The sequence below is a fragment of the Pomacea canaliculata genome, linkage group LG2 (genome assembly GCF_003073045.1).
Source record: "Pomacea canaliculata isolate SZHN2017 linkage group LG2, ASM307304v1, whole genome shotgun sequence".
Classification (NCBI taxonomy): domain Eukaryota; kingdom Metazoa; phylum Mollusca; class Gastropoda; order Architaenioglossa; family Ampullariidae; genus Pomacea; species Pomacea canaliculata.
Window position 1 is genome coordinate 14,269,815 of NC_037591.1, and position 27,995 is coordinate 14,297,809.

General features: G+C 36.6%; 2 protein-coding genes and 1 long non-coding RNA gene across 3 annotated transcripts; 2 read left to right on the plus strand and 1 right to left on the minus strand.

Moving 5' to 3' along the window:
• The first annotated feature begins 212 nt into the window (after positions 1-212).
• LOC112554963 lies at positions 213-2,962 on the plus strand. The gene is made up of 2 exons (XR_003097366.1): positions 213-1,278; positions 1,495-2,962. It is a non-coding gene; the product is annotated as an uncharacterized LOC112554963 (long non-coding RNA).
• Positions 2,963-3,479: 517 nt separating this feature from the next.
• LOC112554862 (leucine zipper transcription factor-like protein 1) lies at positions 3,480-11,438 on the minus strand. The gene is made up of 10 exons (XM_025222927.1): positions 11,308-11,438; positions 10,700-10,827; positions 9,357-9,551; positions 6,816-6,942; positions 6,199-6,264; positions 5,533-5,610; positions 5,273-5,338; positions 4,955-5,059; positions 4,120-4,223; positions 3,480-3,747 (listed from the first exon to the last, which is right to left on the minus strand). Exons 1-10 carry the CDS (start codon positions 11,308-11,310, stop codon positions 3,723-3,725), a joined length of 897 nt encoding a protein of 298 aa, XP_025078712.1. The 5' UTR covers positions 11,311-11,438; the 3' UTR covers positions 3,480-3,722.
• A 152-nt stretch (positions 11,439-11,590) lies between these two features.
• Positions 11,591-27,584, plus strand: LOC112557993 (eukaryotic translation initiation factor 4B-like). Its single transcript, XM_025228170.1, has 16 exons — positions 11,591-11,600; positions 14,913-15,077; positions 15,430-15,617; positions 15,902-16,009; positions 16,199-16,277; positions 16,876-16,953; positions 17,336-17,731; positions 18,954-19,026; positions 19,211-19,245; positions 19,946-20,165; positions 20,397-20,503; positions 20,616-20,803; positions 21,946-22,087; positions 22,553-22,613; positions 22,913-22,982; positions 23,169-27,584. Exons 1-16 carry the CDS (start codon positions 11,591-11,593, stop codon positions 23,238-23,240), a joined length of 1,992 nt encoding a protein of 663 aa, XP_025083955.1. The 3' UTR covers positions 23,241-27,584.
• The last annotated feature ends 411 nt before the right edge of the window (positions 27,585-27,995 follow it).

Sequence of the window (27,995 nt, forward strand, 5' to 3'; positions counted from 1 at the left end):
GAAGCCACGTGCGTTCTTGTTCACTGACTCGCAAGCGGCTCGCCTGACTGCTTGATGAATGTTTTTGAGGGCATAGCTATCTTTCAGTTAGAAAGCGAGAGCATTTACTCGAAGAAATAATGCAATGTTGTATAAAACAATAAAATAAAAACTCGTTACGCCTTCCACGGTAGAGAATCTTGCCTCTATAGAGCTGTGGGGATGATGAAAAAATGAACACCTACTTTGTTTGATATCCTGCCAACTATCTATGATTTCACACTGCTTTGTCTTTGTTAATATAACGCCTCCTGTTATTTCCTTCTCCAGAGATTTATGCTACTTAACTGTTCTGTTTGTTTATAAATTATTTTTTTTAATGTTTGAAGCACCGATCGTGTGCTCGTGTGATCTGCACTGTATAAGAAGTTATCATCGTCGTCGTCTTCTTCTAGTAAGAGGATCTGTTGTTGCGCCAGATGACTGTTATACCCTGTGCACATTGTGTGCATTGTATGCACGAACAAAGACGGTCAGGGGTGGATGAGCTGCAGCTGCAGAAGTGTGTGTCACGAGACTGCGCATTCGATCTGCAGCGACTGGGTTCCAATGTCACCATGGTCTGCACAGCGCAACGCAGCGCTGCAGCACTTGGGTCACAAGTGACGACGATGGTGTATATAACACAACAAGCTCCAGCACTTGCCTGTGACTTCAGCATACAATGGTAAGTACAGTAGCAGGAGACACAAGCCATTGGTAGCTTGGCGTGGGACACAAAAGATCCCGCTCTGCTTCTTGAAAGTACTGCACTGTTCCCTTCAAGTGCCGGACTGTCTCCTACAAGTACTTCCCCGTTCCCTGCAAATTCCATGATGTCCCCTTCAAGTGTTGCACTGACACGCAGGAAGGTTCTTTTTTCTGTACGCCCCCACTGCTTTTTCTCCATCACGGTGAATAGGACAAGTGCTTGAGTTTCCTGCAAACACAAATGTGACCCGTACTCCTACAAGTGCTGCTGTAATCCTGCTAACACCCATGTGATCCTGTGATCCTTGTGAACACTGCAGTGATCTGACTGGTCTTGTGTCACAAGCGCAGCGTGCAGTGTATACTAACTCTAGCGACGCTCGGGTCTGAGCAAACACTGCTGTTCCCTGACAAAAGTGGTTTCAGCCCTCAGTCCCAGCGTACTGCAGCATGGACTGCATTGGGATGGATACTTAAATCTTCATCTCCTTCCCTTACACTCGGGTTCTGTTCTGTTTATGAGAAGAGCAGCAGGCAAGTTAATCTCTGGTACGCATACACATAATCTGGATAATGTCGGTTTATTTGCAGAGGTTTAAAAATCCAGACAAATCCCCTTGCTCCCAGCCTAATACTGTTCAGAGAGTTAAAAAAAACCCCAAACAACAACAAATTAATGCAAATGCTTTGTTGTTAAAAAAAACCCCAAACAAACCTCAATCTACTTATATATCTATAGCATTTGATCAATATTGTGTGTTTCAGCCAAATTTAGGATGCTGAATTGTTACCAGATGATTCGGCGATCCGGTCTCTATGAAGATCCGTGTGTCGCAGAGCATGAACAAGTGCTCTAGTGCTTACACAAGCACTGGGCCTAGTGCAGATGCTGGTAGGGTTGATGGGATACAATGTAGTCTTCACTTGCGACCTCATTCTTCTGCACTCACCTAGGGAGGGTTTCATTTTCACTGTATTACTAGCAAGTAAATTTCAGCAGCTGTGTGCCTAAAGTTTAAATGTGTGGGTGATCTGTGGTATTATTACCCCCCCCACACACACACTCACTGCACACTTATTTAAACAGCTACAATTCATTTTTTCATTACTGTCATCTTTGTGTCCATAGATATTTTCCTCTTTTAATACCTGACTTTCGCTAGTCTTGTTGCTACAGGGTGGGGTATACTGGTGATGCACATGTGATGTCACACCACTCTATTACCTTGTAAAAAAACTGGAAAAAACCCACAATGGAGAACTATTGGAACTATTTTAAAGTTCAAACAGTTCCTTGTGGTGGCAGATATGACTAAAGATAGTTTTTGTTGTTTAAAGCACTAGTAACTATACAGTACACACACTTTATGTAATTACTTTCCTCGATTCCAAAAATATTTATTAGCTGCAAAATTTAGTTGTAAGCTTGCTAAATAACAAAGGACAGTATGTCAATGCACCAATAAATTAGATTTACATTCTAAGAAAAGAATTTTAATCAGATTACAAGAATTAAGTTAGTGTAAGGTTTCCTGTGTCAATATGCTGCCCAAGATAAATATAATCTGCTGGAAGTGTGATGCATATCAGCTCTTCTGGTTTTTCCACTCCATGAACACCCACAGAAACATATTCCACTCTTTTCTTTTAACAAAAATAAACCTTACAAATTAAAGCTAATGTGCTGTTTATTTTTATTTTCAGGGATCTATGTTTGTCTTTTATAAACCAGCACTGATTATGAGAATGATACATGAAAAGGCTTCTGTCAGCTAAAATCCACAGAAAAGAAAAAAATCATTTAACTTTTACTACTGCATGGATTTACAGGAAAGAACTTAAACTGCAGAATTCTTTTTTGGGGGAGTAATTCATACAACAGCAACATCACCTGGCTGCTTATATACCACAAAAACAAAATACTCCATCTTACATTTGTGTGCGTTGCAATAACTGCTGTATCTTGTATATGCTTGCCTACTGATTAGTGCCTACTCCATAAATTTTCATACTATAGCTTTGGTTTCTTTCACCTGACAAAATATTTTCATTCAATCATATTTCAAGCAAATGATAGATTGTTTATGGGACACAACTTTTTTAAAATGTAAAAAATTTCAATTGCAGCAAAAATACGACACAAATCTGTCACATAAACAGAACACAAAATGGGAACCTTCTAGTGGCATAGGAAGTAGGGGGGCAAAAAGGGTGGCTGCCAGCTCAAAAAAAACAACAACAAAAAAGCACCTGAGGAGTGAAGAATGCGAATGTTCACTGTCAGCATGGAGTTTGGTACCCTACCCCTCCCCCCATCATCACAACCCTAAAGCTGAGCATCTTTCTATGCCCCCATCTTCATGTAAATTGACTCTGGAATGTCCTTCTCATCTCTTTGTTCAGAATAGAGATCTTGTGAATCAGTTCAGTCTGAATCATACTTTTATGCCCGAACACAAAACACAAGTCAAGGAAGGAGGCATGTCGATCTATGTCATACAAATGCAAGTATATACGCAAACAGCAGAAAACGCTGCAAGAAGAAACAGACCAGAAAGTGCAGATGATGCACATTTCTTAAAATTCTCATTGTGTAGAGATTTGTAGAGAATAAAAATATTTTAAGGTCCAACATCTTGACACAGACCACAACGCTTGATGTTTAACTGCTGATATGTCAAATATCACATGCAATATAATATCTATTCATAATATCTACTGAAATATATACAGTATCATGCACAAAGAAGCTATGCATTGAACCAGCTTTAATAGCAAATATGTAAAATTACAAGATCAGAAGTAGCATACTAACTGCGTAGTGGACAACAGTATCACAAAAATGAAACTCCAAAAAACTGACATGGCCTAGCATGCTTGAGACATTGGAAATCGAAATGTGATCTGACTGATAGTCTTCTCTTGACCAGGAGGCACTTAGCTGCATACTCTGGCTGATGTGGCAGTAGTGCAGGAAGATGATCAAATTCTGACTACTCATCCTCTAACGTCTCATATCTGAAGACATATAATGTAACTCACCAGTTAATACTAAGAAACAGATGTTTCCATGTTAACTAGCAGCACTTATGTGCAGAATAAAAGTGCAAGAAAACAAACATAAATGCTCTGCTTAAAGAAACCAACAGCAATGTCAACAGCTTGAAAAAAAAATTAATCAAGACTACTACATCACTGCTTTCTTTTACAAATGTTTTCAAAGCAAAGAAAGGAAAAAAAACCCAATAAATAGATATGGGGAGGAACTGACAGTTTTAAATGTGTAGCAATGATAATGAACATGAATATGGCGATAATTATGGCAGTGAAGTTTGAGAAAGCAGTCATAAAAACTCCAAAGTAATTTCCATTTGCAATTTCAAGACTCACTTTGCAAGCCGTTTCCTTAGATCTTTCATCTGTTCATTTTTCTTCTGAAGCATAGTTTTGAGGTTCTTGAATGGTGTTGTCTGACTTACTTTCTTCTCTAGTTCCTAAAATAGACATTTCACATTGATTTAATTAATTATTTAATTTAATACTACAACTCTATATAGCGATTTCCATGGTCAGAATAAATATCAAATATACTTAAATGTTTATTTTCATGCAAGCAAAAGGGCTTCCATGCACAAAACAGCTCAACATGTGTTGTATCATCAAATACAGCTTAGAATATTTGTTTTACCTACAACTTATAAAACACAAAACAATCTTAAACTTTTCTGTCTGCCTTTTTTTTAATACAACATTTTGATAATTTATTTCTCTCATCTGTGTACAGATTATAATTACTATCCTATAATACGGATGCAGATTTTATTAAGGCATCTAGGTCAACAGCTTTCACTACTAAATACATCTTTACAGAGCATTGTGTGCTTCACCATGAAGCAACTGATAACTGCAGATTTATGGCACTCTCCATCCTTACCATTTGTTTTCTGATTCCTCTTTGCATCTTCCATGTTTGTCTTTTATTACTTGTATGCATAATTGTTTCTCCTTCCATCCTTCGTATTCTGTCCATGTTTCCTACTCATCTTAAGAGCTGAGAGCATGCTCCTTTGTGAGTTTGATTAAGTGCTATATATGTCGTATGTTTATTTTTATTATTATTACTCCAACTACCAGAAAGGCATTCTGTAGTCTGTGAGAAACAAAGACTTCGATTTAACATTGAGAAAAGTCTATTTGTTGATGTGAATGAAGAAACAATCTTCACCTTTTCTGCCATCTCTAGCATTTCCCTGATGCGCAACAGTTCATGTTTGGCACTGGCCAGGTCTTTTCCAGCACTCTCCACACTTTCCTTGCCCCTTTGGCGCTCCTGGGATAAAATATTTCACTTATAATAACAAATCTGTAGATTAACAATAGATTATAGCATGAATGATGTTCTTTGAATCAGGTATTACACTTTTACTAATTATCCATTCCTGGGTATCTGCTATAAATTAAAAAACAGAAGCTTATGACATCACCCATTGCTTGCTGTTTTTAACTTTAATAAAGATAAGGCTTGTTTTTAAAAGGTACACACTGTCTCAATTTCAGATTCCAATCCAGACATTCTTTTCCTCAGAGCACCAATAGCCTCTCCTTCTCCCTGAAAAATGAAGGTGTTCAGCAAACTGTACAAGGTGAATGCTCATCTACACAAAAATAAGCCTTGAACTTGTTTTATACTTTTAAGAAGGTAAACGATGGATTTAATGAGAATGATTAATGGTTTGATGAAACAAACAGGAAAAAAAATAATCAAAAACAAAAGCATGTTTCAAACCAAGGGAGACCACGTACCGCATTTATTCGCTGCTCTCCCTTTGCCCTTGCCAATTCAGAAGTAAGGTCTCCTTGACTTGCTATCATAGCAGCGAACTGTTGAAGAATATGAAATTTTAAATTTTCTAAACCTAAAATCAAAACAAAACTTTATTGATTTACCCAATACCTTATATTATTTACAGTCAATAAAAGCTCTTTCAATGCCAATTTATTTACAACCTCTTCACAAACAAATTAAGAACACTGCATGGCAGATTAGGTACCCCCACCCCCCAAAATTAGAGCATAATTCGAAAACACATTATTTGATCTAGTTAACAATAACTTGCATTTTGATAATTGCTAGAGATATTATTTTGCATGATTAATTTGCCATTGCCATAAAATACAGAGGTCTTATCAGAACTGACAATGTTACTAGAAAGATTTTAACAGGAATAAACTTGCTTGCATCTACAGCAGAGGAAATATTTAATTTGCAAAACAAGTAGTGCATGAAGGATGACTGGTACAGTTTTCTTATAGAAATGCATTCTCTCTATAAACTGCACCTCTACCCCATAATCTATACACTTTTCAGAACTTTTTCAATACCAAGACAATTAAATGCATGCTATTTGAAAAAGGGCTAAAAAGAATAAGAAATGAAGACCTTAATACAATAATATATCTTATTCTTACATCTTTATCAAACTTGCATAAGCGTTGCTTCAAATTTTCATTTTCACCTTCAAGCTCTTCAATTTTCTGCAGAAAAATTAGCATTGACAAAAATAAACATTTTAAACATCTAATAATAATAATGATCATCTATATAACGCTCTTCCAAAAATTTGCTAAAAGAACTTTACAAAATGATATAGAGAAGTAAACTGAATCTACAGCAACCATAAACCCATATTCATAAATAACAGACACGTTAACTTCTATATACTCGCTGATAAATGAAGGAAATACAGACACACATTAGGCATGCTCATGGTCAGGACAGGGTCGCAGTAAAGTTGCTGTTCTGAAAAGATGCATCTCAGAGTGACAAAGGCTGATGGGTAATCTGTTCCAAGTTAATGGGGCTTGGTAGGAGAAAGACTTCTGTTCATTCATTGTTGTCTTAGATAGTGGGACTTTAATAATCGACATTGCAAACAAGACTGATTACTTCTTTAAGCTTAAGAAGTTTTCCGATGGTTTGAATTAGTTTGATAGTGTTTAAAGCTAATCAAGGGAATCTGCTACCCAAGCACTCAACTGAACAATAAGCTTCTGATGAGGACGATATGGGCAGCAAAGACTCTCACCATGTGTAGCAATGCTGTGCCACCTGTTTCATTGACAGGCTCCAGCTTCTTTGGGATGAACTCTGTGTCACGCTTTGCACCAGCAAACTCTCGCTCCTCAAATTCCTTGATTTTTTCCAGTAGGTCTCTGAAACAGTTTGAAGATTTTCTTCAATGTCTAATCCATTTAGGTTTTGCCCTTTCCCACCTGAATGTACCCTGTTGGCCGAGCCATCTGCTAGAAGTGGTAAGCATTAACATCAAGGTGGTTTAGTTTCACAACCCTGATAATCATGGCCCTTAGATGATCATGAAAAATAAAGGCAAGAAATATCGAACCATTAAAAACATTTAAAGACCTTTAAAACTAGATAAGGATATGCTATGTTAGATATATGAACATGTATTACAAGTTGCAATAAACAACAAGCTGTTGCATCTTATGCCAAATCTCCCATTCCAGAAATTTCTTCTTTTTAAAATTTTTTTCAACTGTAAAGCCCTTTCTTGGCAAACACCACAATGATTTCATTGTTTCAAAAACAACTACCTAACCTAAGCTCTTTCCACTTTAGCCAAAAAAAAAAAAAAAAAAAAAAAAAAAAAGCAACAAACAAAAAAAAACCCAACCAACACGTTGTTGAGTTTGAAAGTAAAAACTTCCATCTAAAGGCATAATTGAATTGCTGGGAAATATGAGGGAGGGGAGCAAAATGGGTGAAGACAGGAGGGTCTTAGGAGGATAAGTTTGTTGGTTTACGAGTTTCTAACTCAAATGAAAACCATATGTTGATGATTATTTGTATAATTAACCTTTTTGTTTTCTTGTAGATATTGTCTCAAAGTTTTTAGACTTTGAGATTATGTTATACTTATAACCATATATTTAGATTATTGTAATTTTTTTGTATTTTATTTCTTGGAAAGAGTGGAATCACTCTCTTTTGTTCCCCCTATTTTTTCTCTAATACTGTGTAACATTTATGGAAGTCTACAATCTAGATCAGTGATGCCCAACCTTTTTCGGCCTGCGGGCCATATCCATTTCGGACAGCCGTGTCGCGGGCCACTTCACCGCAAAAATACAAAAAAGAAAAAAAAAAAATAGAGCAGATACCATTTTTTATTAGAAACAAGTTGTACTTACCATTAATTACGTAGTAATTAGTGGGATATTTGAAGTTGTTTTTCCGAAACCAACTTCTGAATGTCTGGCCTCAACGTAGAGACACCAAGTCGGAGCACTGAATCAAAATGTTCGTCCAAAAAAATTGGGAAACGCCCCTACGTGGGGATAAATACTTCTTCTTCCCTTTTTTTTCGTTTTTTTTTTTTTTTTTATTATTATTACTAACATGCCGATTTCCTGCACTGTGGGCAGAAGTTTCGCAGGCCGGATATGGCCCGCGGGCCGTAGGTTGGGCATCCCTGATCTAGATGATTTCAACCATCTTTACAGTAAAAGACAGTACCATGTGCCATTTTTTTTTAGGTGTGTTGAGAGAGCTAATTTATAAGAGTTAATATGCCATACATTATGTCTATTCTGTCAGGAGTTTGATTTTGTAGTCTGGAGTTCTGAGCGTGATTCAGATACTTCAAGATACTGTCACTTGACTTTGCATAGGATTGTCTACTCTAGAGTTCTATTTGTGTTGCCGTCATTTCAGCTGGACATATTGATATATGGTTTGGAAGTCCGAGATAGTTATAACACTAAGGAAATTAACACCCAGTACTGCTGAATGTTAAGTGTTATTTTTTTACGTTTGACACATTTCAGAAGATCAGCAATTATTATGTTAAATAATAAAGTGATAAGGGGGGGGGATTGGTGTTTTACGCCGTGTCAGCAACTAAGGCTATATTACGGCAAGCAGCCAGCCCTGTAAACAGATGCCACGTGCAGAGAAAGATCAGCATGCCCGAGACGAGAAATGAACTCAGGGCAGCCAGCCTTCACTGTATTGGTGACAGGCGCTAACAGCGCTAACCGTTGCGCCACCGGACCGCTGTAAAATAATAAAGTGATAAGAATGCTTCCTTGTGGAATGTCATTATCTTGGTTCACTTTTTTGGATGTTTGTTCCTCAACCCTCCCGCATATTTTTCTGTTGGTCAAGTAGATCTTGCTAGTAGTAGCACTTGCTTTGTAGAGATTTTGAACCAGGCTATCATACCAAAGCATGTTGCAGGTCTTATCAATATCCATGAACACTCGTACTCAGGTATGAAAAAACATTTTTGGAATGTGTACCAAAACATTAAAAACTGATTTCTATTTATTTAAGCATCTTTAAGTTATGAACTTACATACCTCAATATATAAAATAATGCAGCACAATCAAAGGTAGCTATTAGTTTTTGACAACTATTTTTATCCTTTTTTGTAACTTGAATACAAGGCAAGAATTCACTGGAAGCATGATTCAAACAATTTTTTGTGTATTCTGTTGGTCTACTTGTCTTGTATCCAAAACTTGTAGGTGTATTCAACGGGCACAGCATATATTCAACATGAACATGTGCATGCTAACATGAAAGATGCCACACTCAACAAACCTGTTCTCCAATTCAGATATATCAGCTTGCAGCTTGAGATGCCATTTTTCAGCCTGCAGAAACATCTGACGCATCAACAGCACATTTGTGTGAGCTGAGTTGAGGAGCTCTAGTTCTACTTCTCCTCGAACTACACCAAGTAAGTCATTCAGCATGTCTGTCACCTCATCAATGGTGAATGTTTCATCTGTAAGTCTGCATATAATAAACTTTTTACATGAGAATAATTCCTGTCCTCATTAAATAGATTTAAGAAGATACACTTTCAAATATCAAAACATAAAACCATGTTTATACAGACCTTCTATAAGCAAGGTATATGATGAGATCACTTCAGTAGGTTACTGTGATCAGTTTGAAATTTTACATGAGTAATTACATCTTATAAATAAAGCTATGCTGAAATATAATAATATCCATACCATTTATTCAGTCCCCACTAAAGTTAAAAGAAACATTTGTTTCAATTATGGCTATGGTGGTAGATGTACATTGTTCTTGAATATTTTTTTAAATTAAAAAAAGTACTACATAGACAAATATGGGACCTACCTCTACTATATACAACAAACATGGGCAATGTAGTAATATGTGTGTGTAAAAAGAGAGAATGAGAGGCAGGGGAGAGAAGCAAGCAAATGAAAGTGAGTGTGTGAGATGCAAAGAGAAAGAGAGACAATAAGAACAATTTCAACAAGCTGACTGGAATGGAAATCTTCTAAATCAACTGACTGGTGAAAAAGCAAGTTTCTGCATGCATGTTGATCTTCTTGTTCTAATTCATCCTCAGTAGAGCAAAGGGCCACAACTAAACCATGCCACTGTATTTGGTTCTGGGCGTCCCTTTCCAGTTGGGACCGTGTCATGCCAGCTGCCTCCACCTCGCTGTGGACTGTTTTCCTCCATGTCTGTCTGGGTCTCCCAACCCTGCGCCTCCCTGTGGGTTCCAGCCCAGATCGAGCTTGTCTCGTTAAACTGTCAGCCGGCTTTTGCATGGTGTGACTGAGCTAGCCATTTCCGCTTCTTGATATCTTGGCTGGCAGGTTTTTGATTAGTTCTGTCCCACAGGTCTGTATTGCAGATCTTCTCGGGCTATCTGACGTTGTGGATGTGGTGCAGACATCTGTTGACGAACGTCTGAATCTTGTTGGTGATGGTGTTTGTCACAGGCCATGTCTCAGATCCATATAGAAGGACTGACTTTACATTTGACCAGCTTCAACAGAGATCTTATTGTACATAGAAGAGCAAACACCTGTGATTGCAGCATTTTACTCTTTCTAAACCAAAGTGTATGCTATATTTACTAATGTATTGTAAAGAGTTACAAACGAATGAAATACCTGCTGTCTTTAAGATCTTCAAAGCATGCATCAACTTCCCGTAATTTCTGAGCTCGCTGATAGCGTGCAAAACGCATATAGTTGATCACTTGATTCTGGTGATGCTCGTTTACTCCCAGATCAGTAGACTATAACAATCAGCAGAACATAATTCTGATAAAACCAGTAAGCAGTCAACTGAGGCTTTCAAAGAAAAACATTACAATTTTAACTATCTAGTTATAATGTCGATCCGGAACTGGAGCATTAAGTATGAGTAGTGAGAAAATGTAAGCAATAAAAAAAGTAAATGCAAAAGTGTAGCATGCACATTCATACTGCAATGGTTTTGTGCAACTATGTCGCATTCGTGATATCTACTTATTTTAAAATCGTAAATCTAAATATTACAGTATAAGTTTTTCTCATGGAAAGTATAATTCTAAGCCCTTTATATATACACTTCGTCGGTATAAATGATAAGAAAAACTTTATTGTAAAGTTTGAAATTGCAATGTTCTGTTCCTCGTCTGATTGACCATTTCTTTATTGTAAGTCCGTCTTTTTGAATATCATATAATATAATTTATTTAAAACAGTTAATTTAATAAGCAAGTGTAATTTGATACCATGGTCTCTAGCTTGCTGGTCCGTGTCGACAGTTGTAACTAAACACGCCACCGTGTCTCTTATTTCCAATCAATTTTGTGGACGGATGCGATGGTTTGCGGAAGACGAGGCAAATAATAGGCTCGAAATCACATTTTTTTTCTGAAAAAGTTTTTAAAGTAAATCATATTTACTTGAAATTTTTAAAAATAAAAAAATTATAGAATTAAAAAAATATTTCTTTTGCTTAAAATTCATCGTAATTATTTTTTTGCGAATCCATCGCAAGCGCAATCTTTCAAGATGGCTTCAGGTAAGGCGCATGGACATCCTTGGGGTGGTAAAATGTTTTAGGGACCTACTGTTCATCGCGACAATTACCAATTTGTATCCAATAAATTCTAATAAAACAACTATAATTGTACATTTTCGGAAGTTTTTATTATGTTGGCAGTCGGTGGTAATTTTGGAAACCGTTTCCATGTGCCATACGGTTTCTGCCGGCTGAAACTGAGTGGAATTGATGAACTAGTTAAAATAGAGAGAACATGCTACCAGTTTTTAGTTTAAATGAGATTTAAAATCGTACAAGTCTTATTCACAGTAAGATCGATTGGATTTTAGTTGCTTTTATATAATAATCTTGTGGAACTTGCAGAAGCTTATCAAATCCAAATTTCTTTCATTCAAACTACTAAGAAAAGTGAAAAAGAGGGTGGATGCACGAAACATGACCATCGAAAATATACTTGTTTGTTTAAGAAAAGAGAGAGAGAAATCAGATTTTTGCTGTCTTGAAAACCGAGTTTATTGCTTTAGGCAAATTATGGGAACATTTATTAGTTTTGACATTCTTCAATATGATGCAAGATAAGAGTTTTTTTTTTTTAGTCCTGGCCTCAACTGCTTTAGAGCTCCTTTTTCCTTTTATTGTAAAATTGTAACTTTTCAAGGCATGTCTTAAAAATGAACTTTACTATTAGTATTGCCTCATTGTAAACTATAAAGATTAAAAATACAAATTTGTGGATGTATGGTGCAGTATACAAATTAAAATTTGAGAAAGTTTGATGAAGTGAAAAATGATAAGACCTACTACTTACTGCAAGAGACTTTACGAATGCAGTCCTGAATTTTTTTTATGTTGCCTTGGAATATCCGCTGAAACAGTCATTATATGTTGCTTCTATTTTGAAACTAGATGTTTTTGGTGTTTGTGTGGTGAAAATCTTAATACAGGCTGTCCTTGGGTTACGTCAGCCCCGAGTTATGATGTTTCGTGGTTACGAACACATCTCCCATTTACTATATAAAGCCTTGTTTCAACTTAAGTGGTTCTGCGTCCTAACGCGAACTCCATGTTTTTTTATTACTGTTTATTATTCCTGTTTCATTATTAAATGTATTTTATATGTATTATTTGATAATTACTGTTTGGATATGTGTTAGGAGAGGATTTACGTACAATATGTACATATATTACGACTTACAGCAAAAATAGGTTTACGACGCGACGTAGGAACGGAACAACGACCTAAGTCGATGACCACCTGTATATTCCAACTTTTATTTTTCATTTGATAACATTTTACTTCCTGTCTAAGATATTTAGGGTTTGTGCAAATCATATAATTAAACTGGTAACTTTACATTAACTTAATAATCACTTCCAGTTTGTAAGTTAACATGCAGCAGAGATTAGAAGCCAAGGGATGTTCAGGAAAATTGTGAATACTAGTATGTTCTTCATAACTAGAGAATATATTTTTGTTCTTAAGTTAAAAAAAATGAGCATATAATTCCTAGATGAAAGGTCCGTTCCTATGGTTATGATGTAGTCAATAGTCCAAAAATGATGAAAATAAACGCAAAACCATATGCTCACTTTTGTCACTTTAGGCCTTAAGACCTACTAGAAATACTTAAAGTAATTACAGACTTTTTTTTCATATCTTCTACTCCTTGTGTGCATGTGTGTGTGACAGAGACATTGTTAAGCTGGTTGTATTTGTCAAAGCACTTTGACCTTGCCGCTGGCAGCTGAAGGCACTATAAAAATACTTTTATTATGATTTGAGTTTTCTGTCTATTCCTCTTCGTGCATCACTTTGCACATAAGGCCTCAACCAGAGTCCGCCGCTGATGTCGATCGGCTGAAACTTGCTCCAGGTGACCCCATGTCCAACCCTTTCCTTTCATCTCCCTTTCCACTGTTCTCTCCAAGTTTCCTTGGGCAGCCTCGTACATCGGTCCGCAGCGGTTAGTGCCTGCTACCAATACAGTGAAAGTTGGCTGCCCAGAGTTCATTTCTCGTCTCGGGCACGCTGTTCTTTCTCTGCACATGGCATCTGTTTACAGGGCTGGCTGCCTTGCCGTAATATATCCATAGTTGCTGGCACGGCGTAAAACACCAATTCCCCCCCTCCCCCTTGGGCATCCTCGTTTTCTTCGGCTGTCTGGAGTCCATCTTAGGGCAACTCTGGAGAGTTCTGCTGTCTGCTGGCAGAGCAGATGTCCAATCCATCGCCAACGCCTATGTTGAACCTTCTTGGTGATGGACTCGGTTTCAGTTCTTCTTTGGAGTTTTTCGTTGGCGATGGTGTTTGGCCAAAAGATGTTAAGGTATGTGCCTGAGGCATCTGTTTTGGAAGACGTCAAGCTTGTTACTGATGGTTTTGGTCATCTTCCATGATTCCGATCTGTAAAGGAGGGTGCTGATCACATTTGACTTGAAGATTCTCAGCTTGATTATCTGACTGTTTCTTGCCTTCCATGTGTTCCTGAGGGAGGCGAAGGCCTGGCTGGCTTTCGCCAGTTGGGCTTTGGAAAGTACTTAATTACCTAGATTTAAATTCTAACTTGTGATGTCAGAAGGCTGTAGTTTATGTAAGCACTTCAACCATGTGCAGTTTAAGCTTTGTCATTAAAGCAAGCCTACTTTTGTGATATGGGAAAAGAGATCTTATAGTGACAACTGTCAGTTGCGATGGTCACAATCTAAGTCAGAGTTAGTATATTGTGGCATGCTTGGATAAGTGCACCTAGTTATTTAAAGAAACATTACACAGAGTTTACATTGTTCATATGGAGATATTTTCGACAAACTAATAAAAGTTATTTCTTAGCAGAAAGTGCATTTTTTTTGTTAATGTTGTCTTTATAAGGTTGAAATGATAAAATAGATAAAAAATTGGCAAACTTGCTGAAAAGCTGTGAAAATGTGTAGAAAGATATGCTTGGTATATTGTTTCATAGAAAATTTTGTGCTGCCCACCCTTCTGCCCGAGAGGGAGTGTATTGCACAGCAGTTAGAGCAAGAACCTTCTGACCAAAAACTGCACACACTAGCCAAATTGATACTTGCATGATGCACCATACTTCTCACAGTTAATTCATTTGTACACCGGATATCTGACCCTATAAGGTGAGACAACAAAGGAGAGAATATGGGTTCTGCCCTCACAAAAAGCTAGCCCTGCTGAAAGTGAGGGTTCACCTTACTCTATTATAATTGTTAGGGCACACAACTACATTGACCTCTCCTTTCCAGAAAGCATCTTTTCTAGCATAAAAAAGAACTGCACAAATTAGTAGATGTGAATCAGACAATGGTTTGTGTAAATAGCTGCTACAATTTTGTTAAATTGTGCAGGTGGCAAGAAGAAGACAAAGTCAAAGGGGAAGACTCTTAATCTGAATGAGTTTCTGGCTAATGATGGAGGAGTGGTACCTGCTCCAGTTGTCACGCATAGGAGCTGGGCAGCAGAAATGGATAATGCAGATGGAGAAGGTGAATTGCCAGTAGTAATTGCAGATGTTAATAAAGATTGAAAAAATTTTATGTTTATTAGTTTAGAGGGTGTATTTTCATATTGATCGCTATAAAATGGGTAAAGCTCTTCACAAAAGTTTTGATGACGCCCTTTACCCTTTCTGAATGATGTCTCAATGGGTTGATGATAGCATTTTAATTTGGTACGTAATGAATTGGCTTGAATGGGCTCTAAAGTGGGGTTTAAAAAGTATTACAATGATGATAATAAAAGCAGGTAATTGATACATTATATTGCTTTATTGATTTAGCGTTTGTCAGAGTGGATGGAGCAGAAATGTTGATGTTCATCTTGGTAAATTGTTGACAGAAGTTGAAGAAACTCGGAATTTCTTTGATCGTTCTGTACTGCCAACTGCACCCAAAGCTGCTCGTGGTCCAGATGTCGAGATGTCATCCATTCCAACAAAGCCTCCATTTACCGCATTTATTGGCAACTTAGCATATGACGCTAGTGAGGACAAGATTATGGAGTTCTTCAGGCAAAATAACTTACCGGTAAATCAGACTTAAATGTTTTAAAACAATTGTTGCACAATGTGTTTTGTCTATATACTTTAATTCTGGTCTGCTCTTTCCCTGCTGTACTGTGAGTCCTTGCTCATGATGTCTATATTATCTATTTGTATGTGTGTAAGGATATATGTATGTCTAATAAAAGGCTGGGAGAAAGAAGTGTGCGTATTTGTAGAAGGGTGGGTGGTTGGTTAGTCCTGAAGATGAGTTATTCAAATCTGCACTAACAGCAGAATGCCTGTTCCTAAAATCTTTAACTGTTACAGGTGGTGAATGTGCGCCTTCCCAATGAAAATGGCAGACAGAGAGGGTTTGGTTATGTGGAGTTTGAGACCAGGACAGCCCTTATTGAAGCACTTGCGCTTAATGAAAGTGTATGTATAATGTTACATGCTTTTCTCCATAAATTTTAGTGTTTGTACATGTTTATTATTCTTTGCTTTAAAAAAATTCAATTTTCGTCTAGAAAAATATTGCTTTTTTGTAAAGGTTCTTAACAAAAATTGGATCCATATTTTCTCTGTTCCTGAGCTGCTCATTTGAGTTCAGTCCCTTGCTTGCAGACATTCTGTGGTCGCAAACTGAGAGTTGACTTGGCAGGGCATAGTCAAGGAGACAGAGATCGTGGTGAAAGTCGTAGTGGTGAGTTGTGTCCTTGTGATTTACACCTTGAGTGTCCTTAAAGCCAAGTGCTTGTTTGGAGCAATTGTGTGTGGTTTTAAAAAAATTTACGATTAAATAACTATACATAACAACAAAAGTCTTGTTAATTTGAATGAATACAATTCCTGCAGAAAGTGTCCAGGTTAAGAAAAAAAATGGCAAAAAAAAAATTAGAAAAAAATCTGTAAATAATCTATAAATATGTAATAATGAAGTATGATAATTTAAATTTAACATAGCCTAAATTTCTATCCTTTTGCCCAGTGTTTGTTGCAATTGGTCTATAAAATCATCCAGCATTAATGCACACAAAGGTTGTCTCATTATCACGGGTGAAGGAAGACATTTTTGTCATTGTGAATAGAAGTTTTTATATGGTCTGAAAGCAGTATCCTCCCTTTAATGAGTAGCAGTGTGGTCTGTGGGAAGTGTTCCTCATTTATAGACAGTATGTAGGTGATTCTTGTTGAGAGCTCTTTTTTTAACTCAGATTTTTATTCTAATGCTAGACTTTTCTCCATTATTATTATTATAAGACAGCTTGGTGAATGAAAGATCCTGTTGTTTGCTTTTCTAGACCGAGATGACTGGCGAGGAGGTGGTGGTGACCCAAGTCGTACTGAAGGAGACTGGCGCAGAAGAGATGCCCCTTCATGTGAGTCATCATGTTTTGTTGCAGTTGTATAGAAGAGTATGTCAGTCATAGGAAACATTATGTGTCAAAGTAGTTGTATAAGTTTTATCGGTTTTGTTTGAAAGTAAGAAATCAGTTGAATATGGCTTTTCTTTTTTCAAAGAGCTGTAGAATCCCCTATCACTTTTCTTTTTATCAAATAGCAGTCACACTGCTCTGGAAAAGTGTCTTTGCATGCCTCTATATGGATTCTTTTAGTCTGACTGAGGCTGGAGAAAAGGGCTATATAAATATACTTGCATAAATATCCATTTACCATTTGAATTGATAAAAGGCAATATGTTATAATGCTTTTGAGTTTATCTTCTAGTCCTAATTTTTTTTTTCTGCCTGTGCATTTCAGATGATGATCGAGGAGGAGATCGCGGAGATCGAGCTAGTGACAGAGGTGATCGTTATGGTGATCGCTATGGAGATCGGTACAGTGATCGCTATGGTGATGACAGAGACCGTGGCTTGTCAGATCGATCAGGATTTGGTGATCGAGGATCTGATCGTTTTGGTGACCGAAGAAGTGGTGGAAGATTTGGGGATCGTGGGGGTGATCGCGGTGGTGAGGGATTTGGAGGTGGTCGTTTTGGAGACCGTGAAGAGGGCAGATATGGAGGTGACAGAGGAGGTGGTCGCTTTGGTGACAGAGATGATGGAAGATATGGAGGTGGACGCCGAGGATTCAGTGATCGTTACAAAGATGGTGACAGATATGGTCGTGAGGAAAGACGTTTTGATGATGATCGAGGTAATTTATACTTTTTTCACAGTGCCAATGGCTAATCAGTTTTTATATTTTCATATGATGATGTGTAAAAAGTTTTCTTTGAGTAATTTGTAAAAGTTGTGCATATGGTATTTATATATGTGTATGTATTATTGGTCCTGTATTATCTGTAGTAAACCTGAGGAAGAAACAGAAGCATGCATTGTATTTCCTGCTAGGAATTTGTGTTCTAAATGGCTGACATTAAAAGTCTGCATTTTACATTAGCTATTAGTGATGTAACAGTTCATTAATGTTCAGGTAGTGCTTACCTGATCTCCATGTTGTCATAAACCCTATAAACACTGGGCTCCCTGGCCTTACATATGAAAAATTTAGGGGTCCCTAACAACTTAAAATCAACAATATTTTGCCTTTAGTCTAAAATTGGTTCTGTTTAATTAATGCTCATATTATAAAGTGATTAAAAAAAAACATCAGTTCAAAATAGCATGCTTGCTTACTCTATTTATAAGTTATATAGCTAATTGTGCCATTTTAAGGCAGAACAATTTGGCGATGATCTGTGATGAGTTGAAGACTACAAAACTGCTTAAAGCAAATAATTAAAAGAAAATTTCGTCAGATTACATTAGATTGTCTTAAGATTCTTACAATAGGCAGTATCAACAGATAACTTTGATTCATTACAAAATAATTTGTTTGACTGGTCTTAAATGTGCATATATAATTGCAGTTAGAAAAAGGTAGAACCATCCTTGGTGCTGGTAGTTTAATGAAAAAGATATAAAAAGAGGATGTGAGCATAAGTAACTTTTTGTTGCCTCTGCTGGGGTTTCATTGGATCTGAAATGTGTAAACAGTCCACTGTGTTGTTAGTAAATGTTATTCTCTCTTCTCTCTTCTTCTCCCCATCCCCAGTTATATATTAGTTATTGTTGGTGTGAAGTTTAGATTTTAAAGTGTAGTCATAATGTAGTTGTGGGGGGAAGTTCTATATTATCAATAATACAGTGTTGAGTGTATATTAAAAGCCTTGGTTTAAGACCACGAGTGTGTGTATGTGGTCGTGGGGATAGTGGGTTCCCCCTTCCCCCTTTTTTTGTAGCTAAATTAAGGATCAGAAGTTAAATTTTGAATCTTCTAGCTCATTTTGCTTTGGGATTATTAACATGTATAATGACATGCTTGTGTTGATCTTATCAATAAAATTATTTGAACTACTTGAAATTTGTTTCCTTAGGCTTTGGTGGACGTCGAACATTTGGGGGAGGATACCGACGTGAAGAAGACGCTCAGGGATCAGAGGGATCCAGGTCTGTTTTTCCGTGCTACTGGAAGATGATTTTTAGTGGAAGTTTAAAATTGTAATACCTGTGCCATAGATCAGCATACAAATGTTTTTTTTTTTATAAAAACCTATGAGAAGTCAGGTGTGTCCAGTTAATGGTATGCACACTTAATTCACATTTATAACAAATGTGTTTTACTTTGCCACAGGGGAGAAAAGCCAAGCAGCCATGAAGGGAGTCAAGGTTGGTAAAACTTTCACCTACTTCGTCCCCTAAAAATTCTGCAATGTGTAGTACTTTTTCATTTGGTTTATGCTTTAATGCGTTCGGGGTTTATATAAGAAGTATTAGTCTCTAGTGCTTTTCTTATTTTTCTTTTAAATCCACTGAAAATATTCCAGATTATGTACTGTGGCCATCACCAAAGATTTGACAAGTGCATTGGCAAAGTCTGTTACTTATTTGTAAAATTGATTCATTGCATTTTCTGTGTTTTTGCTTATTGATAAAATTGTAAAACCAATTTTGAATAAAATTTATTCTTTCTGCTACATTTTTGTAACATAATGAAAGTAAATTGCTACTCTATTTATTCACCATCTTTTACTCAAAACTGAAGCTTATGCTTAAAGAAACATTTTAAAATTATGTGATCAGTAAGATAATCTCTGTAGCTATTTGAACTCTTCACACTTTTGTGCATACCACTTTAATCAGAGTATGTGTTCTCAAAATCAAGGACTTACAGTGGTTTAAACCTCATATATGCCGGTGGAGGAGGCCTGCCCATCGTTCAAAGGTTCCAAAGTTATGTGCTGATTATTTGAGTCATATCCAGCTTACCAAGGATGAGCTCATTACTATTTGAGTTTTTGTCCTAATCATATTTACAACTGATAAACCAGCCATAAGTGATATTTAACACAAAAACTTCTGTCTGCAGATGCAGCTAAGGAGCGCCCTCGTCTCCATCTACAACCCCGTACAAAACCTATTGATACCAAAGATATCACACCAGTTCGACAGTCATCAATATTTGGAGATGCAAAACCTGTTGACACAGCATCAAAAGAGAAGGAAATTGAGGAAAGGTTGCTTAAAGAATCCGAGCACACTCATCCAAGTGATGAGGATAAGGAAAATCGCTATGGTTCTAAAGATGGGTAAGATAGCGTTATGATTTTGCATTATGCATACAAAGGTGGTGTGTGTGTGTGTACATAAAATTTTCCATAATGACAAGAAGCAGAAAATTAATGACAGATTAATTCAGATGCCTTCTGAATAGACTGCTAGTAAATTATCTTTTTGATGACATGTATGCCTGTATGAGCTTCTGGTGATGTATCTGAGTTAATACAGTTTTGTAAACATGTTTCTGTGCAATCTTCTAGTTTGCATAAAGAAGGTGGCAGGCAGCGGAGGGATTCAGACAGATCTGATGGGGGTCGAGGTCGGGAGAGACGACTTAGTAGCTCGAGTGGCAAGACAAGTCACTCCAGTAAGTCTCCATCTCTTTTGAATTTGTTGTTGTTGCTTTACTTAAATATACTTCTTTATAAATGTATGTACTTTTTTCCCTTAGAAAGTGTTGTCTTTAAATTATTTTGAAGGCTCTTCTTGGAAAGATGGTGAGACAACAAAATATTCAGAGGACACTCATGGTACAGAACGAGAGAGCAAGCCTGTGTCTTCTAAAACTGAAGAAGTGAAAATGGTGCCTGCTCCTCCACCCAAAGAAAATGCTTGGGCTCGGCCAAGAAAGGATGAATTCAAGAGATCCAACAGTGAGACAGAGAAGGTGAATATTTGTGCTGGTTTCTAAGTATAGAGTGCCTGATTAATTTTACATCTTACTGGCTTGTTAAAGTGAATAAGAATCTCATGGCCCACAACAGCAGAAAAAATTATTTTAACAACCCATTTCTCTATAAATCCCTTTGTGGATTTACACTTGCTTTGAAGGAATACACATCAGTTTTGTATTCAGTTGCTGCTGAATGTTATTGTGTTCTAGAAGCATTAAGTTATCTATAACCCTTGCGCAACAATCCAGCTATCCAAATAAAGAAAAAGATTTATTAAATGTGATATGAAAATGGGAAGGATGACATCTGGCGTAAAGGATGACATAAGCACTCAGCAAAAATTGCTGGAAATAGAGCATAAAATATCACAAAAACATATTCTGGTGGTATTTTATGACGAAGATGCACAAGAAATATTGGTTTTCTCTTACACCTGGATTTTTTGAGAAAACAGGAAGTGACAAAAGGGGAGTATTTCTAAAAATAGCATATGTATGAGTGAATTCTAAGAGAAAAGATGCAATCCTGAGTAATAGAAAACAGACCAGGACAATGAACTTAACCGATCATAAAGAAAAAATGTTGCTTTCATGTTGTCCTTTAAAAATAAAAGTTTGCATAAACCATCTCAAGGGGTGGTCAGATCTGAAGATGCCTTTCTGCTAGAAAAATACAGGTTTTCCTTTCCATGCTTGGCAAGAAATCTTTCGAAGTTTGGACCCATAAGTTTGGAGTTAACCTACCAGTAAACTTTCAGAAAATACAGTAAAGATGTTCCTTTTTTTAGAATTAACCGATCCACTCTGTTGTTCATATGTGTTGAGCTATTCGGTGGTACAAAGATTAATATCTGTCACCAATACAGGGATGATTGACTGTCTTGGGTTCAGATCTTTTCTTGGACATGCTGTTCTTCCTTTGCATGTAGCACACATTTACAGGGCTAGCTTCTTTTGACAAATATAGTCAATATACTCATAATTGCTGGCTCAGCATTAAACACCCCATGTATGTGTTTTTGCACAGTGTTTTAGCTTGTTGCTAAAACTTTGCACAATATAACAATTATTTTTGTTATTTGTTGCATGATTTTATTTTAGACATAGTTATGAGCATAATATTTGCAACCTCACAGGCACTCAGTGATTCTGGAAAAGGGGATCCTGATCTGCATGAAGGGGACAGAAAAGAAGGAGACAGGCGGGATGCTGAAAGACGAGAGAGTGATCGTCGAGATGGTAATCGAGGTGAAAGAAGAGGTAGTGGTAGTGATAACGGTAAGTATGGCTCAGTCTATGAACAAGGAGTTGTTAAATACTTTGTAGAAGAATTAAGTGTTTAATTCACTTGTTAGATTTTTGAATACAGCTGTGTTGCTTTCCCTGTTAAGTTTACCCAACCTAAGTTTTACTTGGTTATCTAAACATGAATACACTGGATTTGGCTGTTAATTGTATTACCCATCAATGCAATAATGGTCAATACTATCCAGTCCATGATACAGGTCAACAACATTTATTTTTAAACTTCCTATACAGATATGGACAGCAGTTGCATCCCCTTTCATCTGAATAACCTATATAGAAAAAGCTCCCATGGCTAGGCAACTTGTTAACGTTGACCAAAGAAGGCTTTGTAAAAATCTTGTAGAAAGATAGATTTTGTAAAAATCGAAAACAAAAACTGCAGATTGTAGGATGGCAGCAATGTGGCATTGATTACAATATTTGTTATTTGTACAGAACGCTTAGGACGTGGCTCCGTCGGTGGACGATCAGACAATCGGCAGAACAACCAAAAAAGGTAAAGGTTCTAATATTTTGATATCTTGAATTTGTAAGCAAATAAACTGAAAAGCAAAGTAAACTTAGTAGCTGAAGCCATGCCTCAGTCAGAGAGCACTTTGTTTCTTTTTTCTTCCAGAGTTTGTATATATGCACAATTGGATTTGTAATACAGTGTGATAAATGTGTTTAACGAACAAGATGGATACATTCTTTAAAACTAGAGAATTGGTGTGTTCGTAGAATTTATATGCTGAATGTAGCATCATGCCATGCGATGCTAACAACTAACAACAATTCTGCTTTCCTCGTTTACAGAGTTCCCAAAGAAAAGCCATTGCCTAAGTCAATTGAAGACATGCCTAAGTTGGATCAGGGTCCTCCTAAGGTATTGTTTGCAAGAGGTTGCCACTGAAATAGTTTAAAGCAAAAATGCTAGCTTGTAGATTTCTGCATACTTTCTCTTTACACAGGCATAAGCTGTCACATAGAAGCATGCACATGACAGCTCCATACAGGGCATTTTTGTATTCAGTTGGAAATGTACATTAGATTATATTTTTGTCATCAACAGGATTGGGCTGATACTAACAAGTTTTCCTTCCTTGGAGATGAGGAGGCGTATGATGGCGAGGAAGAATACTGAAACCCGTCTTTGAGCTTGCCTGTGACCTGCAAGACCTTTACTGCGATATCACATGCAGGATAATGTGCATTCTTCTGCATCTTCATTTATCAGTCTCCGAACTGTGGGAAGGAGTTTTATTCCACTCTTTCTCCTGTTTCTTCAGCAGCAGCATAAAGTTGTCTTTTTTTTTTTTTAATACAAAGGAAAGCTTCTGGTGAGGAAACTATCTTGACCAAGATGTGTCTGCTGTGTAGGGATGCTTGGACACTTCACCAAATAACAAAATTGCCTTTTACAATCTAATATTTTCCTGCAGGAGGAACATAGCACATGCACACACGTGTATGTGTGAGTGAATGGGTGGGTTGGTAGGTGTGTGAATGTCAAGAAAAACTTGCTTAGAGTTGCATTGTGGTTCATTCTTGCTCAGAACTACAAGTGTAGATCTTTCCACTTGCATTTAGTTGCCCATAACCATTTAGTGTTGTTCTTTAAGACATTTAGTATAAACAGCATATGCTCACAAGCATAAACAAATGCTTTGTCCTGTTTAGGTTCTGAGCCTTTGTTTACTAGTGTAAAAATATTCTATATATTATGTGTTTCCAAGATTCTTTAATTGCGAACACTTGTGTAGATTTTTTTATCACATGAAGAATACAAGAATCGGACGCTTGTGGGAATTATTCATGAGCCCCTATTTTTTTCCCCATTTTAAATAGAAAGCTTAGCCTTTTGTGATTGTCAGAATAGTTGCTTTGTGACACATGGCATAACCTTGGCTCATGGCTGTAGTTTTAATCTGTTTGTACCAGTTATTTTGTTTTTTTTTTCTTCCTGCATGCATGATAAAATTTACTTTTGGGTTAGTAATTTGAAGTTGTTTTGTTGATAAGATGTTGTGAAGCAGACAAGCCCCACATGGGTTAAGTAGTCTCACTTTGTCAAAGAGCAATTGTCTGCACAAAAGCAGTTACAAAAGCAAAATGCGTGCCTAGGGCTAAATGTCAAACTTCAGTGAACATGTTGGGGTTTTATGTTGAACTGTAGTTGAACATTGTGTGTCTGTAGCTACCCTGCTAAGCTTTTGGCAAATAGTTATTTGTGTTTAAAACTTCATTAACTTTGTCGATCTAGTAGAGAAGATTTTTCGTTCTTTTTTTATTCGTATGAGTCAGCCATGGGGGTGGAGTAGGGAGGTGAAATTTTTTTTTTTTATAACTTAACCCACCTGCCTGCAAACACTTAGTAGTATTCGGACTGACGATGGTGATTTCTGACATAGTGACTTGTTTTACCTCATCGCTGCTTGCTTTGTTGCTTGCATGTGACATGAGACAGGCTGTCTATGTCGGTTATCATGTTGAACACATTCAGTCCATGTGTTCTGACTTAAATTTTCATCCTGTCTATAAAGATTGCGGTTGATCTTTGAACATGGTTTTGCAAATGCTTTGGCAAAAGAAAACGAATGGAGTAACCATGAACATTTTCTCTTTAAATGGTTCTTGCTGTCATATCTTTTACCACAATGACTATTTTGTTTTATATATAAAATACCAAGTATGAAAATAGAAGAAACCCAGAATGAGAAACTATTGTCTTGACTTTTAGTCCCAAAAGTGTATAAAACTTGATGCTTGAGGCTTTCAAAAAAATTTTTTTAGTTTGTTCAGTCTTGCGTATTGAGGGTGGAGACCTCAGTATGCCATAAATATGTTTATCTGTTGCACATTCTGCATGCCTTTATTTCATAGGAAACCTGGTATTTGACTATAGCTCATGTTCAGAAGAATTTTTATCAGAAGATGCTTTGTGTGCTTTTTTTGCCTGCTTATCTAAAATACTTGAAGAACATTAAATCAGTGATAAGTTATGTGTGAATTTGATAATCTCTACCAGAACTGATGAAGTTCAGGCTGCAAAGACATACAAATTACTTGGAAGTGCCTCCAATTTTTCTTTCTTTTCCATAATTAAACATACGATATTGGTCCCAAAATAGTGAAACTTTTAAAAAAATGCAAAAATGGCACCATTTTCACCCCGATATAAGCCTTTCAGCAGAAGAGAACAAAAGATGTATTTATGCAGAGTGTGACACAATGAGATAATGCTGCTTTATTCAAGTGTGCTTAAATGCATAGGTGGTGACTAGATTACACGACCCTTAAGGTCAAAAGGATATGGGTAGTGTTTGTACTTACAGTTGATGGTGAGGGCATTTTTTACTCCATCCTGTGCAGATACCTTGCCACACCTCTTTAGTTTTTCAATGTTGCAACCTAGGAAATTTCTCTTTAACACATCTAACCTATTTATATTGTTATGCATGGGGATTTCTTCAGCTTTGGGTGTTTGCCAACAGTGTTCATTCTCTTCTGGGATATATTTGACTTCATACAATTAGTTTTCTTTATACCATTTGTTTTTCTTTGTAATCATCAGTATTATCATGGTTCATTATGTGTGGCTGCTCGTCTGATGGTAGAGATTTGACAACATGCAGGCTCGTTAGAAAGAGAAATTGATATTTAAACTACCCTTTTGCAAGTCATGCTGATCTTAGACTAACAGGGTAGCTTTCTTTGATGCTCTTTTGTTTCATTTGCCAGGGCTAAGTGATACACTGTATCCTACATTTGTTTTTTTTTTTTTCTCAGTGAAACCAGGAAGGGTAAATCTTACTCCTGCTAACACTACACGGTGCTCACCCTTTCAAGAAGTGATTGTGGTTAGATGTTGAAAGTTGTCATTGTGTTTTTTTTCCCTCTTCTCTTCTCCAAATAAATTGGCTTTGGGGCATCAGGGATAAGACAGGTCTGGCACTTCCAGGCAGCATTTCCATTGATCAGGTCATTTTAATAAAGTTTTCCCTTATGTGAAAATTGCTGGGATATACTTTCACTAACACCAGACCAAGTAGATGTTTTTTTTCTTTGGTCCTTTTAAGCAATTACAATTTTTAAAAGTTCATGGTTTATTATTGATTTTAAAACAGAGAAAAGGTAGTTTGAAACTTGTGGAAGAAGGAAGCAACGAGAGTTCTATTTCAGAGCGAAATATTAACTTCATTTATGCCGCCAACTCCACACGACATCACTGTAAATAATGCGCTGGGCAGAATATCACTTGTTGGTGTGGCAGTTGGGAATGCTGCTGTGTACATATTGTACAGTTCTTTTTTTAAAAAACATAATTTTGGAACCTCCAATGTGGACATTTTCTACACAAGTTGTTAACCAGGTCATATTTAAGAAGACTTATTTGATTGTTGATATGGATAACATACGTGTAATTTCTTTGTTTTCCTGTGTTCTCACCAGTTCTCAGACTTAAGGTTTTTATTTTTTATTTCTGTGTGTGAATCGTGTGTACAAATGTTGATCAGTTGGCAAAAAAGGTTTGTGTGCATACATATAATAGTGGGACCGGGATATGTAGATTTGTTGTCTGATTTCAGTGCTTTTCTATTCATTGTAAAGCATAGACAGAATAATGCAATGGTAGTTTAGGCTTGAAGTCGTTTGCTTAGTAAAAGTGGAATCTGTTTACCACTTTCATTTCTTACCATAGTCTATGAAGGTAAATCTCCCCATGTTGTACATAGAAAAAAATGGTTAATTCATTCACATGAAAAGATTGTTTTGAATTTTCAGATTTAGTTATTGTAGAAATGTACTTGGTGTTGATGTTGAATATACATATATATTTCCTTTTTTTTTTTTAAAAGTAGTGTGCTTGGTGTTCTGCAGAATATGACCTTGACATCTTTTCCTGCATGATTGCCAATGAAATTTGTGTTTGATGCATTGGCTGTCCTTGCTAGGTTGACCAAAAAAAGCAAGCATCTTTAGCAGGATGATAAGACAACAGCTTAACAAATAGATTCCAGGGTTCCTTCTCTCTCATCTTATACTGTCAAATATTTTTCATGGGGTTGGGGTGGGTGAATGAATATGATTACCACAAAAAATATGAAGTCTTAACTATAGGGCCGAGTCACAGGCCTACATCACATCAGGTCCCATGTCTTTGTTTAGGGAACACTTCTTGCAGAAACCAAAGTGCTTTTAATTGTATAATTGTTTTTATCGAAAAGAAGATAGAAGAAAAGTTGGTTGTTGAGGAAGCTAATGGATCATACATAGATTATAAAAACCTGGCTTGCTTATTAATAATTAAGCTTCATCAGGAAAGTTTTCACACTTTATTTCGTTTTAGATTTTGTTTGGTTTGTCATTTTAAGTAAATCATGTCCAGCAAGACGAATAGCTGATAATTATGAATGTCTTTTAAAGCATGAGTTCGCAATTTATCAATTTTGCTGGTCAGTTAAGATAATAAAGCTGAAAGACGGTACTGTTTATTTGTGAAAAATCTGTACAGCTGCAAGTTTAAGATTAAGAGTCTCAAGTCCAGGCAAAAGGTAGTTTAATACAAAACAGCAAATAGCTGAGTGGTAAAATCATGGAGTTGACTTCCTAGGTTCTATTTTTTACATGTTAAACAATTTGTAAATGACCCCAGCACACACCATTAGATATGTCACAGAGGACTCCAGTCTTAGCATGCTTTGAACAGGCAAAGGTTGAAATGGCTCCTATGTTGAATGATACACTTCACAGACCTTTACATACAATACTTATTCTTGCTTTCGAAGTAACTTGCTCCTAATTCATAATATATGATGAACTAAGTCATGATCTGAATTAGACAAGCATGCAATGGGCTAATTTTTCAATCATCTCTAAGTTTCACTAGTCTTGCAGT